Source organism: Coregonus clupeaformis, chromosome 20 (assembly GCF_020615455.1).
Source record: "Coregonus clupeaformis isolate EN_2021a chromosome 20, ASM2061545v1, whole genome shotgun sequence".
Taxonomy (NCBI): Eukaryota; Metazoa; Chordata; class Actinopteri; order Salmoniformes; family Salmonidae; genus Coregonus; species Coregonus clupeaformis.
In genome coordinates, this window is record NC_059211.1 from 56,191,321 (window position 1) to 56,210,734 (window position 19,414).

General features: G+C 44.6%; 1 protein-coding gene across 1 annotated transcript in view; it reads left to right on the forward strand.

The window, feature by feature from the left end:
* The window catches only part of LOC121534170 (unconventional myosin-VIIa-like), a 78,485-nt gene that overhangs the window by 17,936 nt on the left and 41,135 nt on the right, over positions 1-19,414 (forward strand). Inside the window, exons 10-28 of the mRNA XM_041840698.2 lie at positions 825-901; positions 1,074-1,193; positions 1,737-1,879; positions 6,732-6,942; positions 7,431-7,566; positions 7,889-8,055; positions 10,520-10,663; positions 12,023-12,181; positions 12,368-12,463; positions 12,931-13,025; positions 13,203-13,287; positions 13,546-13,764; positions 14,459-14,668; positions 15,002-15,220; positions 15,640-15,819; positions 16,023-16,154; positions 16,474-16,722; positions 16,987-17,147; positions 18,951-19,077. Of these exons, the coding sequence (XP_041696632.1) occupies positions 825-901; positions 1,074-1,193; positions 1,737-1,879; positions 6,732-6,942; positions 7,431-7,566; positions 7,889-8,055; positions 10,520-10,663; positions 12,023-12,181; positions 12,368-12,463; positions 12,931-13,025; positions 13,203-13,287; positions 13,546-13,764; positions 14,459-14,668; positions 15,002-15,220; positions 15,640-15,819; positions 16,023-16,154; positions 16,474-16,722; positions 16,987-17,147; positions 18,951-19,077 (2,930 nt within the window). The remainder of the gene's footprint in view (positions 1-824; positions 902-1,073; positions 1,194-1,736; positions 1,880-6,731; positions 6,943-7,430; positions 7,567-7,888; positions 8,056-10,519; positions 10,664-12,022; positions 12,182-12,367; positions 12,464-12,930; positions 13,026-13,202; positions 13,288-13,545; positions 13,765-14,458; positions 14,669-15,001; positions 15,221-15,639; positions 15,820-16,022; positions 16,155-16,473; positions 16,723-16,986; positions 17,148-18,950; positions 19,078-19,414) is intronic.

Sequence of the window (19,414 nt, forward strand, 5' to 3'; positions counted from 1 at the left end):
GGTCTAGGATTGGGACTTTACCCTAACCCATCATCTCTCCTGGTCTAGGATTGGGACTTTACCCTAACCCATCATCTCTCCTGGTCTAGGATTGGGACTTTACCCTAACCCATCATCTCTCCTGGTCTAGGATTGGGACTTTACCCTAACCCTAACCCATCATCTCTCCTGGTCTAGGATTGGGACTTTACCCTAACCCATCTCTCCTGGTCTAGGATTGGGACTTAACCCTAACCCATCATCTCTCCTGGTCTAGGATTGGGACTTTACCCTAACCCATCTCTCCTGGTCTCGGATTGGGACTTTACCCTAACCCATCTCTCCTGGTCTCGGATTGGGACATTCTCTAACCCTAACCCATCATCTCTCCTGGTCTAGGATTGGGACATTACCCTAACCCATCATCTCTCCTGGTCTAGGATTGGGACTTTACCCTAACCCATCTCTCCTGGTCTAGGATTGGGACTTAACCCTAACCCATCATCTCTCCTTGGACCATCTACTATAATAAGGTTGAGAGAAAAACAGAATGTGAGGAATCACGGAAAGACAAGTTGAGATAGAGCCATGGCGTGGGCCTGTTGGGGAGGAAGACATTTTTTATTTATTTTTTGGTCATTTTAGCAGACGCTCTTATCCAGAGCAACTTGCAGTTAGTGAGTGCACACATTTTTCATACTGGCCCCCCGTGGGAATCGAACCCACAACCCTGGCGTTGCAAGCGCCATGCTCTACCAACTGAGATACAGGATTTGTGCATGTCAAATCCATTGGGCCATTGAAATACCTACTGTAACTGACTTCCTTACCTTTGATCCTTCCAGCCACCATTTTGAATAATCTGGAGAGCTGTGACGTCATGACGTCAAATCATTTCAACATGGCAAGCAAACTTCTGGAGGTAAGCCTGTCACTAGCCTCAATCCCAGACGTTCTAGGTGTCTCCATACCCCCAAAACCGGCTTTCAGTTCTCAAGAATACAAAGAGTACACAAGAAAATGGTGTGATATCTGTTAGCTCCAGACTAACCTGTCATTGTCCTCTGTGATGTCCCTCTCTGTTTGTGGTCCAGGTGGACCCCAAGGCCCTGGAGAAGAGTCTGACCCAGCGCTCCTTCATGACCTCCAGGGAGAGTGTGACCAAACCCCTCACCTCAGCCCAGGCCATGGACGGCAGAGACGCGTTTGTCAAGGTGAGGCTGGTACCACTTGCTGTCTTGTTTGCGCTGTCTTGCAAAATTGAGTGACAATGACAAGACAGCACAAACAGATCTGGGACCAGGCTAGGTAATGACCATAGGAGTTGGTAAGACGGCACAAACAGACCTGGGACCAGGCTAGGAGACTGCATCGGCTCCTGCTAAGACCATAATATATCTGGAGCTTAAATCAGACACTCCACTTTGCGAACTTTCAGTCATGAGGTAAAAATAGAAACATTATCATCTCCGATGCTTGGCTATAATATAATTACGTATTTTAGATTTAAAAAATGTTTAGTCATTTAGCAGACGCTCTTATACAGAGCGACTTACAGTTAGTGAGTGCATACATTTTTCATACTGGCCCCCCGTGGGAATCAAACCCACAACCCTGGCGTTGCAAGCGCCATGCTCTACCAACTGAGCTACAGGAGGCCGACGTATGATAATGTATGATAATATATGATAATGCATTATAATAATCATAATACAGTATGATAATGTTTGCTTGTATTCTGCTCTGTCCTCCACCAGGCCATCTATGGTAGACTGTTTGTCTGGGTGGTGGGGAAGATCAACATGGCTGTGTTCAAGCCTCCTCCCGAGGACACTAAACACGGCAGACAGTCTATCGGTCTGCTGGACATCTTCGGCTTCGAGAACTTCAACAAGAACAGGCATGTACCATCACAAAATAGTTCGTTCATTCCCATGGAGGAATAAGGGTTGCAAAATTCCATTAACTTTCCAAAGATTCCCAGGTTTTCTTGAAATTCCGGATGGAATATTCCGGAATTGGGGAGCGTTAATATTGCAGATAGATTGTAGCTTCCATCAATGTAATTGTCTGCATCATTTCCAATCCCCCATATATTTTTTTGTCAATATATATACACTACCGGTCAAAAGTTTTAGAACACCTACTCATTCAAGGGTTTTTCTTTATTTTTACTATTTTCTACATTGTAGAATAATAGTGAAAACATCAAAACTATGAAAAAACACATATGGAATCATGTAGTAAACAAAAAAGTGTTAAACAAATAAAAATATATTTTATATTTGAGGTTCTTCAAATAGCCACCCTTTGTCTTGATGACTGCTTTGCACACTCTTGGCATTCTCTCAACCAGCTTCACCTGGAATGCTTTTCCAACAGTCTTGAAGGAGTTCCCACATTTGCTGAGCACTTGTTGGCTGCTTTTCCTTCACTCTGCCGTCCGACTCATCCCAAACCATCTCAATTTGGTTGAGGTTGGGGGATTGTGGAGGCCAGGTCATCTTATGCAGCCCTCCATCACTCTCCTTCTTGGTAAAATAGCTTTTACACCGCCTGGAGGTGAGTTGGGTCATTGTCCTGTTGAAAAACAAATGATAGTCCCACCAAGCCTAAACCAGATGGGATGGCATATCGCTATAGAATGCTGTGGTAGCCATGCTGGTTAAGTGTGTCTTGAATTCTAAATAAATCACAGACAGTGTCACCAGCAAAGCACCCCCACACCATAATACCTCCTCCTCCATTCTTTACGGTGGGAAATACACATGCGGAGATCATCCGTTCACCTACTCTGCGTCTCACAAAGACACGGCGGTTGGAACCAAAAATCTCCAATTTGGACTCCAGACCAAGGGACAGATTTCCACCGGTCTAATGTCCATTGCTTGTGTTTCTTGGCCCAAGCAGGTCTCTTCTTATTATTGGTGTCCTTTAGTAGTGGTTTCTTTGCAACAATTCGACCATGAAGGCCTGATTCACACAGTCCCCTCTGAACAGTTGATGTTGAGATGTGTCTGTGAACTCTGTGAAGCATTTATTTGGGCTGCAATTTCTGAGGCTGGTAACTAATGAACGTATCCTCTGCAGCAGAAGTAACTCTGGGTCTTCCATTCCTGTGGCGGTCCTCATGAGAGCCAGTTTCATCATAGCGCTTGATGGTTTTTGCGACTGCACTTGAAGAAACTTTCAAAGTTCTTGAAATGTTCCGTATTGACTGACCTTCATGTCTTAAAGTAATGATGGATTGTTATTTCTCTTTGCTTATTTGAGCTGTTATTGCCATAATATGGACTTGGTCTTTTACCAAATAGGGCTATCTTCTGTATACCTTGTCACTGTCACGATCGTTGGATATAGAGGACCAAGGCACAGCGTGGAAGGTGAACATACTTATTTATTAAATGATACACAAACAAAACAACAAATCGATACGTGACGTCCACAGGTGCAAAACACAAACCAACACGGAACAAGATCCCACAAACACTGTGGGAAAACCACCTGACTAAATATGGTTCCCAATCAGAGACAACCAGCAACAGCTGATACTCGTTGCCTCTGATTGAGAACCACTCTGGCCAACATAGATATACAAAAACTAGACTAGACACAACGAACACAAAACATAAACTCTACACACCCTGGCTCAACTTAAAAGAGTCCCTAGAGCCAGGGCGTGACAGTCACAACACAAGTGATTGGCTCAAACGCATTAAGAAGGAAAGAAATTCAACAAATTAACTTTTAAGAAGGCACACCTGTTAATTGAAATGCATTCCAGGTGACTACCTCATGAAGCTGGTTGAGAGAATGCCAAAAGTGTGCAAAGCTGTCATCAAGGCAAAGGGTGGCTATTTGAAGAATCTCAAATATAAAATATATTTTTTATTTGTTTAACACTTTTTTGGTTACTACATGATTCCATATGTGTTACTTCATAGTTTTGATGTCTTCACTATTATTCTACAACATAGAAAATAGTAAAAACAAAGAAAAACCCTTGAATGAGTAGGTTTTCTAAAACCTTTGACCAATAGTGTATATATATATTTTTTTAAAATATATTTTCCTTTATTATTTTCCCCTAACCCTACCATCCCTCCCCTAATTGGGGTAGAATAATGAACAACAACACTTAGGCTTCTACTTCCAGCTTATACATACTATATACATTTTACGGACACAATTTATTTTACAACTAGTTATATTTTGTTCGTTTTTAATCCCATCCTTCAACTCCACTCAACCCCTCCCATCTATCTCTCAATCCCATCCATTTTGATTTATATTTTGCCATATATTTTTAACTGTGCTGTTTCACAAAAGTTCTGAACCTATTTTACGGGACACAGTATATTTTACATGAGTTATCTTGTTGTTTTTGAGAGAGAGAGAGAGAGAGAGAGAGAGAGAGAGAGAGAGAGAGAGAGAGAGAGAGAGAGAGAGAGAGAGAGAGAGAGAGAGAGAGAGAGAGAGAGAGAGAGAGAGAGAGAGAGAGAGAGAGAGAGAGAGACAGAGAGAGAGAGAGAGAGAGAGAGAGAGAGAGAGAGAGAGAGAGAGACAGAGAGAGAGAGAGACAGAGAGAGAGAGGGAGAGAGAGAGAGAGAGGTGTAATTCAATTGAATAACAGTGTAAGTAATATTTGTTTATCCCAGTCAAGGCTGATTTAGCTCCTGGGAGACAGTGAGAGAGAAGCTCCGTCAGATGTTACCTCTCTCATTAAACCTCTCTCATTCCTGGACTTGCGACCAAAAACAAGCTACATTTGGACTGTACCAAAACAAATAATCTAATGATTCTGTCTCTTCGCAAAAAATCTGCAGAGCTGGGATGGTTGTATCCCCCATACATATAACATTCTATTTGTTGCAAGAATGTTGTATAATAATTGAAATTGAACAATTCAACGTTTTCAATCCGGCGTTGTTTTGTGTATTAGTTCATAAACCATGTGGCATGGAATCGGTACGTCAAAAATCTATTCCCAACTATTTTGCAATCTATATGGTAGAGCTGTCAATTTATGACTTTACTCTAACTCCTTAAAGTCAGTCAGACTTTATGACTTTATTCAACGTCCTAAAGTCAGTCACCCTTTACTCAACGTCCTAAAGTCAGTCACCCTTTGACTTTATTCAACGTCCTAAAGTCAGTCACCCTTTGACTTTATTCAACGTCCTAAAGTCAGTCACCCTTTGACTTTATTCAACGTCCTAAAGTCAGTCACCCTTTATTCAACGTCCTAAAGTCAGTCACCCTTTGACTTTATTCAACGTCCTAAAGTCAGTCACCCTTTGACTTTATTAAACGTCCTAAAGTCAGTCACCCTTTGACTTTATTCAACGTCCTAAAGTCAGTCACCCTTTATTCAACGTCCTAAAGTCAGTCACCCTTTGACTTTATTCAACGTCCTAAAGTCAGTCATCCTTTGACTTTATTCAACGTCCTAAAGTCAGTCACCCTTTGACTTTATTCAACGTCCTAAAGTCAGTCACCCTTTGACTTTATTCAACGTCCTAAAGTCAGTCACCCTTTGACTTTATTCAACGTCCTAAAGTCAGTCACCCTTTGACTTTATTCAACGTCCTAAAGTCAGTCACCCTTTGACTTTATTCAACGTCCTAAAGTCAGTCACCCTTTGACTTTATTCAACGTCCTAAAGTCAGTCACCCTTTGACTTTATTCAACGTCCTAAAGTCAGTCACCCTTTATTCAACGTCCTAAAGTCAGTCACCCTTTGACTTTATTCAACGTCCTAAAGTCAGTCACCCTTTGACTTTATTCAACGTCCTAAAGTCAGTCACCCTTTGACTTTATTAAATGTCCTAAAGTCAGTCACCCTTTGACTTTATTCAACGTCCTAAAGTCAGTCACCCTTTGACTTTATTCAACGTCCTAAAGTCAGTCACCCTTTGACTTTATTCAACGTCCTAAAGTCAGTCACCCTTTGACTTTATTCAACGACCTAAAGTCAGTCACCCTTTGACTTTATTCAACGTCCTAAAGTCAGTCACCCTTTGACTTTATTCAACGTCCTAAAGTCAGTCACCCTTTGACTTTATTCAACGTCATAAAGTCAGTCACCCTTTGACTTTATTCAACGTCCTAAAGTCAGTCACCCTTTGACTTTATTCAACGTCCTAAAGTCAGTCACCCTTTGACTTTATTCAACGTCCTAAAGTCAGTCACCCTTTATTCAACGTCCTAAAGTCAGTCACCCTTTGACTTTATTCAACATCAAAAAGTCAGTCACCCTTTGACTTTATTCAACGTCCTAAAGTCAGTCACCCTTTGACTTTATTCAACGTCCTAAAGTCAGTCACCCTTTATTCAACGTCCTAAAGTCAGTCACCCTTTGACTTTATTCAACATCAAAAAGTCAGTCACCCTTTTACTTTATTCAACGTCCTAAAGTCAGTCACCCTTTGACTTTATTCAACGTCCTAAAATCAGTCACCCTTTGACTTTATTCCACGTCCTAAAGTCAGTCACCCTTTGACTTTATTCAACATCCTAAAGTCAGTCACCCTTTGACTTTATTCAACGTCCTAAAGTCAGTCACCCTTTGACTTTATTCAACGTCCTAAAGTCAGTCACCCTTTGACTTTATTCAACGTCCTAAAGTCAGTCACCCTTTGACTTTATTCAACGTCCTAAAGTCAGTCACCCTTTGACTTTATTTAACGTCCTAAAGTGTGTTGACCATTCTTTTGATTATTGTGTGGGTTGTTTGCTTGTTTTCATTGCAGTTTTGAGCAGCTGTGTATCAACTTCGCCAACGAGAAGCTGCAGCAGTTCTTCGTGAAGCATGTCTTCAAGCTGGAGCAGGATGAGTACGCCCGCGAGAACATCGTCTGGAACCACATCGACTACAACGACAACCAGAGAACACTGGACGTGCTGGCCAACAAGTCTCTTAACATCCTGGCACTTATCGACGAGGAAAGCAACTTCCCCAAGGTACGCAGCCTCCGCCCCCCCTGCACTTTAAGACTGCGTCTCAAATGTCTCCCTATTCCCTACAGAGTGCACTTCTGCCCACAAGGCTCTGGTCAACAGTAGTTTACTCTGTACGGAATAGGGTTTCATTTGGGACGCAAATTAATTCAGTGACTCTTAAGAACTGTTTTGGTTAATGTTCCCCAATTGCATTGTGCTCTGAAGTACCCCCCTCATGTGCAACTGATTATAAGGCCAATGCTCGTATTAGTCTTCCCAAGGGTGGATAGGCCGGGTTTGAGATGCTCGTATTAGTCTTCCCAAGGGTGGATAGGCCGGGTTTGAGAACCACAGGTAACATTACAAGTGAGGCCCTGTAATTGAGTAGTGTCCTGTCTAGGTGCCGTTCTGGCTCGGACAAGTGAAAGGGCCTAACTCTTCTGTTCTTTGTTCTGTTGTGTGCGTGTGTGTGTGTGTGTGTGTGTGTGTGTGTGTGTGCGTGTGTGTAGGGTACAGATACTACCATGATCAACAAGATGAACCAGGTACATGGGAAGGGCGATGTCTATATTCCCCCTAAAAACAACCACGACACGCAGTTTGGAATCCAGCATTTCGCTGGGGTGGTCCACTACGATTCAAAAGGTATTCTACAGATCTCTATGAGACGCAAACTTTTGTATTGCTATAATCTAAACTGTAATGACAGTTTTGTGCCTGTGCTTGAATGAGTACCACTTTTCTTATTTTAACCTGCCCACTATTTGTGTTCGGGTTTAATCGGTATAAAATCTGTATAATGTAGGCTGTATCCCAAATGGTACCCTATTGACCTTATGGGCTCTGGTCTAAAGTAGTGCACTATATAGGGAATAGGGTGCCATTCTCTGGTCTAAAGGAGTGCCCTATATAGGGAATAGGGTGCCATTTGGGACACACCCTGATATAGTCTCATCTTGTAATTTAGGTTTCCTTGAGAAGAACAGAGATGCTCTGAGCACTGACCTCATCCAGCTGGTGGAGACGTCGTCCAGTAAGATGCTGAAGCAGGCATTCCAGAACGAGCTCTCCTCCAATAGCGAGATAGCCAGCGCCAACCCCAAGATGACCATCAATCACAAGAACTCTCGACGGGTCAGTGGAACCCTGGGAACCACCTGGAAAGAGGCCTAGGAAACCCTGGGGGCAGCTTCACTATAACACCCAGGGTTCCCAGCGGTTCAAAGCTGGTTCATCGTTTCCCCTATACTTTCCTGTTTTCATTGTAAACTTAAATGACTAAAACCAATCGTAAAGTATGTAGAAAAATAAAATGGAGCTATATATATATACTAACAATTACCAAAATAAAAACTAGACAGTCAGGGAGAATCAAACATTCCCAAAATATCATGGCATGGGGCCCTTCATTGATTTTGTTTCATGTTCGAGTCACTCAGATACGGTAGCATAAGAACATGGCAAAATGTGTAACATTGCAGGAAATTTGCTTTTAAACTGCATATTTTCTCTCAGCCCCATGACAAAATGTGTAGAATTGCAGGAAACTAGCTTAAAATAATAAATAATAATAATCTCAGCCTCACGGTGAAACATGTAGAGATGCAGTTACATTTTAGAGGGACTCAGATACAGTAGCATAAGAACAATATCTCTCTCTCTCTTTGTCTCTTTGTCTCTCTCTCTTTGTCTCTTTGTCTCTCTCTCTTTGTCTCTTTGTCTCTCTCTCTTTGTCTCTTTGTCTCTCTCTCTTTGTCTCTTTGTCTCTCTCTCTTTGTCTCTTTGTCTCTCTCTCTCTCTCTCTCTCTCTCTCTCTCTCTCTCTCTGTTTCTCTCTTTCTCTCTCTCTGTCTCTCTCTCTTTGTCTCTCTCTCTCTCTGTCTGTCTCTTTCTCTCTCTGTCTCTCTCTCTCTTTGTCTCTCTCTCTCTCTGTCTCTCTCTTTCTCTCTCTGTCTCTCTCTCTTTGTCTCTCTCTCTCTCTGTCTCTCTCTCTCTCTCTCTCTCTCTGTCTCTCTCTCGCTCTCTCTTTCTATATATATATACTAACAGTCAAAAGTTTGGACACACCTACTCATTCCAGGGTTCTTTATTTTTGCTATTTTCAAAACTATGAAATAACACATATGCAATCATGTAGTATCCAAAAAAGTGTAAAACACATTTTATATTTGAGATTCTTCAAAGTAGCCACCCTTTGCCTTGATGACAGCTTTGCACACTCTTGGCATTCTCTCAACCAGCTTCATGAGGTAGTCACCTGGAATGCATTTCAATTAACAGATGTGCCTTGTTAAATTTAATTTGTGGTATTTCTTTCCTTCTTAATGCATTTGAGCCACTCAGTTGTGTTGTAGGGGGTGTATACAGAAGAGCCCTATTTGGTAAAAAGACCAAGTCCATATTATGGCAGGAACAGCTCAAATAAGCAAAGAGAAACGACAGTCCATCATTACTTTAAGACATGAAGGTCAGTCAATACGGAACATTTCAAGAGCTTTGAAAGTTTCTTCAAGTGCAGTCGCAAAAACCATAAAGTACTTTGATGAAACTGGCTCTCATGAGGACCGCCACAGGAGAGGAAGACCCAGAGTTACCTCTGCTGCAGAGGATAAGTTCATTAGAGTTACCAGCCTCAGAAATTGCAGCACAAATAAATGCTTCACAGAGTTTAAGTCACAGACACATCTCAACATCAACTGTTCAGAGGAGACTGTGTGAATCAGGCCTTCATGGTCGAATTGCTACAAAGAAACCACTACGAAAGACACCAACAAGAAGAATTAGACCGGTGGAAATCTGCCCTTTGGTCTGATGAGTCCAAATTTGAGATTTTTGGTTCCAACCGCCGTGTCTTTGTGAGACGCAGAGTAGGTGAACGGATGATCTCCACATGTGTGGTTCCCACCGTGAAGCAAGGAGGAGGAGGTGTGATGGTGTGGGGGTGCTTTGCTGGTGACACTGTCTGTGATTTATTTAGAATTCAAGGCACACTTAACCAGCATGGCTACCACAGCATTCTGCAGCGATACGCCATCTCATCTGGTTTGCGCTTAGTGGGACTATCATTTGTTTTTCAACAGGACAATGACCCAACACACCTCCAGGCTGTGTAAGGGCTATTTGACCAGGAAGGAGAGTGATGGAGTGCTGCATCAGATGACCTGGCCTCCACAATCACCTGACCTCAACCCAATTGAGATGGTTTGGGATGAATTGGACCGCAGAGTGAGGGAAAAGCAGCCAACAAGTGCTCAGCATATGTGGGAACTCCTTCAAGACTGTTGGAAAAGCATTCCAGGTGAAGCTGGTTGAGAGAATGCCAAGAGTAAAGGGTGGCTACTTTGAAAAATCTAAAATATATTTAGATTTTTTAAACACTTTTTTTGGTTATTACATGATTCCATATGTGTTATTTCATAGTTTTGATGTCTTCACGATTATTCTACAATGTAGAAAATAGTAAAAAAATAAAGAAAAACCCTTGAATGAGTAGGTGTGTCCAAACTTCTGACTGGTACTGTATATATACTGTATACTGTATACATTTATATTTATCTCTATATACATTTCTCTCTCTCTCTCTCTCTCTCTCTCTATAGCAGCAAGCGGCTGATGCTAAGAAGCATGTTCCTACGTTGAGTGGTCAGTTCCGACAGTCCCTAGATTCCCTGATGAAGACCCTGACAGTCTGCCAGCCCTACTTCATACGCTGCATCAAGCCCAACGACTTCAAGAAGCCCATGGTACGTCAGAAGGGTTTTAATCACAGAAGTCCCATCAAATTAGGTCTAATATGTATTTCTGTGGTTTTTAATACGGTCACCTTAAACCATGACAGCTGTGTTGAAATGTATGTCACTCATAGTAACTGTCCAGTGAAAATCACACTGGAATCATATTCTCTTAACTCATACCCAAATAATGTTGTTGGCTCGTCCTATACTCATATTTGTGGCCAAAGCGTAAATTGGAGAAAAAAAAACACTTCAAAAACCCCACCTCAAACTTGTATCTCAAACAGACCGTTTCAGAAATGCTTGCTATTTCATCATAGAACATGATGTCATGTTGGCTCATGGGCCGAGCTGGCCAATCAACGGTCTACTCGCATTAATATTTTTTATGACCGGTACATGCCCACACCATTCTGTTGTTGGGGTACTCTAACACCATTCCGACACAGAAAAGCTGCTTTTGAACATACTTAATTACCATATTTCACTCATATTGTATGGGTCATATTTCATAGGAATCTGGAAACACTGGATTAGTTACTTTAACATCAATTTTTATATGAAACTGTTTCTCCTATGAGACCATCCCATCCTAAAGATGGACTTTTTGTCCGGGTTTTAGCTGTTTGACAGAGAGCTGTGTATACGTCCCTGTTTGACAGAGAGCTGTGTATCCGTCCCTGTTTGACAGAGAGCTGTGTATACGTCCCTGTTTGACAGAGAGCTGTGTATACGTCCCTGTTTTAGCTGTTTGACAGAGAGCTGTGTATACGTCCCTGTTTGACAGAGAGCTGTGTATACGTCCCTGTTTGACAGAGAGCTGTGTATACGTCCCTGTTTGACAGAGAGCTGTGTATACGTCCCTGTTTGACAGAGAGCTGTGTATACGTCCCTGTTTGACAGAGAGCTGTGTATACGTCCCTGTTTGACAGAGAGCTGTGTATACGTCCCTGTTTGACAGAGAGCTGTGTATACGTCCCTGTTTTAGCTGTTTGACAGAGAGCTGTGTATACGTCCCTGTTTTAGCTGTTTGACAGAGAGCTGTGTATACGTCCCTGTTTTAGCTGTTTGACAGAGAGCTGTGTATACGTCCCTGTTTTAGCTGTTTGACAGAGAGCTGTGTATACGTCCCTGTTTGACAGAGAGCTGTGTATGAGTCCCTGTTTTAGCTGTTTGACAGAGAGCTGTGTATCCGTCCCTGTTTGACAGAGAGCTGTGTATACGTCCCTGTTTGACAGAGAGCTGTGTATACGTCCCTGTTTGACAGAGCTGTGTATCCGTCCCTGTTTTAGCTGTTTGACAGAGAGCTGTGTATCCGTCCCTGTTTTAGCTGTTTGACAGAGAGCTGTGTATACGTCCCTGTTTTAGCTGTTTGACAGAGAGCTGTGTATGCGTCAGCTGCGCTACTCTGGGATGATGGAGACCATTAGGATCAGGAAGGCTGGCTATCCCATCCGCTACACCTTCGATGAGTTCCTGGAGCGATACCGCGTGCTGCTCAAGACCACCCTCTGTGACCCCAAAGCGGTGAGAAGAAATGTTTCTGTTGCTGTTGTTGTTGTTGTTGTTATTGTTGTTCATTGCATCACTGCAACTTTGCTCCATCTCGTGGCTCAACCACAGAAACCATGTTTGTTGTTTAAATATGATAGCCAAGTATCTTCATAACGTGGCATGTAAAGCCTGTGCAAAGAAAATTTATTGTTTTCCCAGGAATCTCCACAGAAATGCGCTGAATGTATCTGTGAGACCGTTCTTGCTGGACAAGATGGTGACTGGAAGACCGGCAAGACAAAGATATTTCTGAAGGTAACAATCCATTTATGCTGACCTCTCACATATAACTCTAATCTCTAGATAGCATGGTTGTCCAGGTACCAGGTTTAAAGAATGACGGAGTGGTTGACGGATGGATGGATGGATTGATGGATTGATGGATGGATGGATGGATGGATGGATGGATGGATGGATGGATGGATGGATGGATGGATGGATGATTAATGGATTGATGATTAATGGATGGATGGATGGATGGATGGATGGATGGATGGATGGATGGATGGATGGATTGATGATGGATGGATGGATGGATGGATGGATGGATGGATGGATGGATGGATGGATGGATGGATGGATGGATGGATGGATTGATGATTAATGGATGGATTGATGGATTGATGATTAATGGATGGATGGATGGATGGATGGATGGATGGATGGATGGATGGATTGAGTTAACATGTAATAATGTGAGCTTTCCATTCCTCTAATCTCAGGACTTCCATGACACCCTGTTGGAGCTGGAGAGAATGAAGGAGTTGAATGAGAAAGCCCTGCTGATCCAGAGGGTCCTGCGATGCTACAAACATCGGTATGATATCGGGCCAAACAGCTTGGACAATACAGTCTCTATACAGAGCCCTACGAACCTTGGTCAGAAGGAATGCATCATATAGGGAATAGATGGTCATTGTGGATGTAGACTGTGGTAATCTTGTGATGTAACAGTTCATTGAGATGTCTTTGTCTTCTATGTGTCACCCTGCAGGAGACAGTTCCTGAGACAGAGGTCTTCTGCGCTGGTCATTCAGAAACACTGGAGAGGTTACAAAGGCAGAAAGCTGTACAGAGTGGTGAGTTACTATGGTTACTGTCCGTTATAACATATTCCATTTAGAGCTCAAAAGAAAATATATAAAGATGAACAGAAACGTACCGAAACATATTAGAAGACTGTTAAGGTAAGCAAGTTTAACAGAATATATATATGCATAGCCAAACCTGTTAGAATAAAACAGAGACCATGTGAAGTTTCCTGCGGTAAGATTGTTATTTTATTTGTTTAGCGCATGAACACAATATAACCCGTTTATGGCCTTTCTCTCCTCCAGGTCCAGCTGGGTTTTGCTCGTCTGCAGGCGAAGGTCCGAGCCCGCCAGCTGCAGCACCACTACCAGCAGAAGAGGGCCGCTGCGGTCCTGCTCCAGGCCCAGTCACGGGGTTACCTGGCCAGAAAGGAGTGGCAGAGGAAGAGGCACGCGGTGGTCCTCCTGCAGGCTAACACCAGGGGCATGCTGGCTAGGAAGCAAATGAAGAAGATGAAGAGAGATGTATGATAAGCTCCTCGATGACGTGTTCACTGTACAGTAGTAACTGTAGTCAATCTGTTAGATATGTTCTCAGCTTAGATATGTTCTCAGCTTAGATATGTTCTCAGCTTAGATATGTTCTCAGCTTAGATATGTTCTCAGCTTAGATATGTTCTCAGCTTAGATATGTTCTAAGCTTAGATATGTTCTCAGCTTAGATATGTTCTTTGCTTGCTCTTTTGGGGGTCTAGGGCGGGGTTACTGTAAAACACTTTGCGACAACTTTACTTGCTGTAAAAGGGCTTTATAAATACATTTGATGGATTGGTTGCTTAATAGCTTGATTGATTGGTTGATTGAATTATTGGTTGATTGATTGACTGACTGACTGACTGATTGATTGATTGACTGGTTGATTTATTCCTGATCTGTTGTTCCCCCCCAGATGTACCTGTCAGCTAAGGAGCACTGCGAGGAGGAGATTGATTGATTCAATCAATCAACCAATAATTAAAATCTGACTTACTGACTCATTAATCAGTTATTGACTGTGCTCCTGAACTCCTGTTTATCCCAGATGTACCTGTCAGCTAAGGAGCGTCGTGAGGAGGAACTTGATTGATTGATTCAATCAATCAACCAATAATTAAAATCTGACTTACTGACTCATTAATCAGTTATTGACTGTGCTCCTGAACTCCTGTCTCATCTCCAGATGTACCTGTCAGCTAAGGAGCGTCGTGAGGAGGAGTTGGCAGCCCTGGAGAGGCAGAGACGTTTAGAGGAGGTGCTCCGGCAGAAGGGAGAGAAGGAGGCCAGCGCCCAATCAGAATCAATAACAGACCAGGAAATGGTGGACAACATCTTCGGGTTCCTGCCCAGTATGGTGGGAGGGCAGGAGGGGCAGGCTCCTGTCGGATTCAAGGTTAAAGACCTCTGTGATAGATGTAGTAAGATGAATTGTGGTAAATACTAGTGTTGCAGCATCCCTGAAGGGGTGATGTGTCCAACCCACAGATTTAGAAAAACTAGAGGCACTGCTTTCAAATGTTGCATGCTGTCACAGTCTTTTATCCCCAGTGCACCCTCTAGATTGTTTTACTCTGTGGTCCATCCCCTTGATGGTGCTTTCAACCACGTTTCCCATGCTACAGTCACAAAGCCTTGTTAAACCGCATTCTGTTTTAGTCTGGTTTCACGATAGCCATGATCCATCTAAGCGTCCATTCCCAACCATTTCTCTGTCTCTCTCCCTCAGGACCTGGAGAAGCAGGGAGAGCGGACCAGACCAGAGGAGGTGGATCTGGATGACCTGCCCATGGTAGAGGACATCCCCGAGGAGGACTATGACGACCTTGATGAGTACTCCTTCTCAAAGTTTGCCTCCATGTACTTCCAGGGCGCCGCCACGCCAACACACATCCGCCAGAGGCTCAGACAGCCACTACTCTACCACGAGGACGAAGGAAATGTTATGGTAAATCCCATAAAAATGTGAGAGAGTTCAGCAAAACCACCCGATAGAACCCCATCTTGGCACAGAATTCGCCTAGTCGAAGTGACCGGTACATTGAATAAACTGCCGGTGCCATCATGGAGTACTTCATTGTTGTGAAATCAACAGGTTTTCTGAACTCTGCGGTTCTTAACTTCCCCTGCTAATAATCTTTCTGATCCTCGCACTTTAGGAGGCTCTCCTAAACCCAGCTTTCAATGTTTCTTAAAATAACCATTCTTTAATAACAGTAAATATTGTACGTTTCACTTACTTTAACTCCTACCTTATTTGACTGCGATCCTCTGTTTTGATGGACATTAATGAAAACCTTTAAATACAAAAATTGTTCACAGAAAACATAGTCAACCCATCATTAAGTTGTCTCTCTCTGTCCGCAGGCCTCCATGACAGTGTGGTGGATCATCTTGAGGTTCATGGGGGACCTGCCGGAGCCCAAGCTGGTGCAGGGCCAGGGGGCTAGGGGGGTCAGGGGGTCAAACATGGCTAACAGCTCCCTGGATCAGAACCTGGTCTTGAGACAGGACAGGAGGCTGAGCCACATGGTGGGCCTGGACCAGGTGGGTCCAGACCACAGCACACACTGGGATTAGCCCAAGTAGGATAGGAAAAACATCAGAATGATGGACGGCAGAATGAGAGGAGCGCCTCTGACCTGAATTTCAGCCGTCATTTTCATTTACATTTCTGTTTCAGTGAATGTTCTCCTTTGACCATTTCTCATGTGGAAGGGTTAATTAATTAATGTACATGTCTTTTATAGAGGGTTCTGAGGAACCAGAAGAACCGTAAGGTCTCCACGGTACCAGAGGAACCTGCTCCTCGAAGCAGAAAGGGTTCCACCTTTACAGACTTGGTGTCCCGGAACCGCAAGGCCTCTGCCAAGACTGACGAGGTGATTTTGTTGTTGATTTCACCCACTGGTGACGGAACTCTACTTTGGTCTGACCCACTACAGGAACCAGGCAGATGTTTCCACATCCAGAGCTTTATTCTCTAGGTCACCACCACACACTTCACACACTGATAAACTTGCATCTTCATCTGTTGAGTACTATAACCTCTGACCTGGAGGGGCCAGAGTCCAAACGTCCATTTTTGGCACGCTGATTGCTGAAAAGGAATGGCCTTTTTTACACCAGGACTAAACGTAATCTGTGTCCGGGAAACCACCCCAATAAAATCTGAACGTTTACTTCCCTTGTGGTCCTCAGGTGATCCTGAGCCGGAAGGGTTCCTCGGCCGTAGACGCGACGCCCCGAGCCAGGAAGGGTTCCTCGGCCGTAGATGCGACGCCCCGAGCCAGGAAGGGTTCCTCGGCCGTAGACGCGACGCCCCGAGCCAGGAAGGGTTCTACGTTCACTAACCTGCTGAGTGGGGGTAGAAAGACGTCTTCCATCCCTGAGGAGGTCCCAGCCTCTCCCTCTAGGGGCACGAGGAAACCCTCTATCATCCAGGAGGAGGTGAGACTGAGGACTGGGTCTGAAATGGCACCCTATTCCCTAGATCAAATCAAATCAAACTTTATAGTAGTGCACTATATAGGGAATAGGGTGCCATTTCAGACTAAAACTGAGGACTGAGCCCAGGGTTCACAGATCCAGAGGCCCAGTAAAGCCACAACAGTGTCCACAACATCTAGACAAACATTAAAATGGGGCGATAGCCAGCTAGCCTTAAGGTCAGAGAGGCGGCCTGGGTATTCTTTATGGTGTTGTGTCCCCCAGTCAGAGGAAGGAGAAGAGGTGTCCAAGCCGCCCACTGTGCAGACCATCAGTGAGGAGGACGAGATACTGATAGGAGAGGGACCCACCCTCGACCGGCCAATGACTGCTCTGGAAAAACTACACATCATCGTGGGTTACGCCATCGTCAGAAGAGACCTCAGGTGTGTGGCTCAGCTGTGGATCTGGCTACTCTTTTCCTTCTGTCTTCTTCCTCTCTGCCCTCTCTTTCCACTCCCTCTCTCTTCTCCTCTCTTCTCCTCCCTCTCTCTTCTCCTCTCTCCCCTCCCTCTCTCTCTTCTCCTCTCTTCCCTCCCTCTCTCCTCCTCTCTCTCCTCCTCTCCTCTCTTTCCTCCCTCTCTTCTCCTCTCTTCCCTCCCTCTCTCTTCTCCTCTCTTTCCTCCCTCTCTCTCCTCCTCTCTTTCCTCCCTCTCTCTTCTCCTCTCTTTCCTCCCTCTCTCTTCTCCTCTCTTCTCCTCTTTCCTCCCTCTCTCTTCTCCTCTCTTTCCTCCCTCTCTCTTCTCCTCTCTTTCCTCCCTCTCTCTTCTCCTCTCTTTCCTCCCTCTCTCTTCTCCTCTCTTTTCTCCCTCTCTCTTCTCCTCTCTTCCCTCCCTCTCTCCTCTCCTCTCTTTCCTCCCTCTCTCTTCTCCTCTCTTTCCTCCCTCTCTCTTCTCCTCTCTTTCCTCCCTCTCTCTTCTCCTCTCTTTCATCCCTCTCTCTTCTCCTCTCTTTCCTCCCTCTCTCTCCTCCTCTCTTTCCTCCCTCCCTCTCTCCTCCTCTCTTCCCTCCCTCCCTCTCTCTTCTCCTCTCTTTCCTCCCTCCCTCTCTCTCCTCTCCTCTCTTCCCCCCCTCTCTCTCCTCTCTTCCCTCCCTCTCTCTCCTCTCCTCTCTTCCCTCCCTCTCTCTCCTCTCCTCTCATTCCTCCCTCTCTTCTCCTCTCTTTCCTCCCTCTCTCTTCTCCTCTCGTCTCTTCTCTTCCCTCCCTCTCTCTCCTCTCCTCTCTTTCCTCCCTCTCTTCTCCTCTCTTTCCTCCCTCTCTCTTCTCCTCTCTTCTCCTCTCTTTCCTCCCTCTCTCTTCTCCTCTCTTCCCTCCCTCCCTCTCTCTTCTCCTCTCTTCCCTCCCTCTCTCCTCTCCTCTCTTTCCTTCCTCTCTCTTCTCCTCTCTTCCCTCCCTCCCTCTCTCTTCTCCTCTCTTCCCTCCCTCTCTTCTCCTCTCTTCCCTCCCCCTCTCCTCCTCTCTTTCCTCCCTCTCTCTTCTCTTCTCCTCTCTTCCCTCCCTCTCTCCTCTCCTCTCTTTCCTCCCTCTCTCTTCTCCTCTCTTTCCTCCCTCCCTCTCTCTTCTCTTCTCCTCTCTTCCCTCCCTCTCTCCTCTCCTCTCTTTCCTCCCTCCCTCTCTCTTCTCTTCTCCTCTCTTCCCTCCCTCTCTCCTCTCCTCTCTTTCCTCCCTCTCTCTTCTCCTCTCTCTTCTCCTCTCTTCCCTCCCTCTCTCTTCTCCTCTCTTTCCTCCCTCCCTCTCTCTTCTCCTCTCTTTCCTCCCTCTCTCCTCTCCTCTCTTTCCTCCCTCTCTCCTCTCCTCTCTTTCCTCCCTCTCTCTTCTCCTCTCTTTCCTCCCTCTCTCCTCTCCCTCTCCTCTCTTTCCTCCCTCTCTCTTCTCCTCTCTTCTCCTCTCTTCCCTCTCTCTCTCTTCTCCTCTCTTTCCTCCCTCCCTCTCTCTTCTCCTCTCTTTCCTCCCTCTCTCCTCTCCTCTCTTTCCTCCCTCTCTCCTCTCCTCTCTTTCCTCCCTCTCTCCTCTCCTCTCTTTCCTCCCTCCCTCTCTCTTCTCCTCTACTCTCTTTCTTCTCCCACTCTCTTCTTCCTCTGTTTTCACCATCTTTCCTCTCTTCTTCCTCTGTTTTCACCATCTTTCCTCTCTTCTTCCTCTGTTTTCACCATCTTTCCTCTCTTCTTCCTCTGTTTTCTCCATGTAGAGATGAGATCTACTGTCAGATCTGTAAGCAGCTGCAGGAGAATGGGAACCGCAGCAGTTTCTATCGAGGTTGGATCCTCCTGTCCATCTGTCTGGGGATCTTCCCCCCCACTGAACGCTTCATCAAGGTAGATCCTCCCTCCTTTCCATCTGTCTGGGGATATACAGTCTAGCTTAACAGCTCACAGATATACAGTCTAGCTTAACAGCTCGCAGATATACAGTCTAGCTTAACAGCTCACAGATATACAGTCTAGCTAACAGCTCACAGATATACAGTCTAGCTTAACAGCTCACAGATATACAGTCTAGCTAACAGCTCACAGATATACAGTCTAGCTTAACAGCTCACAGATATACAGTCTAGCTAACAGCTCACAGATATACAGTCTAGCTTAACAGCTCACAGATATACAGTCTAGCTTAACAGCTCACAGATATACAGTCTAGCTAACAGCTTACATA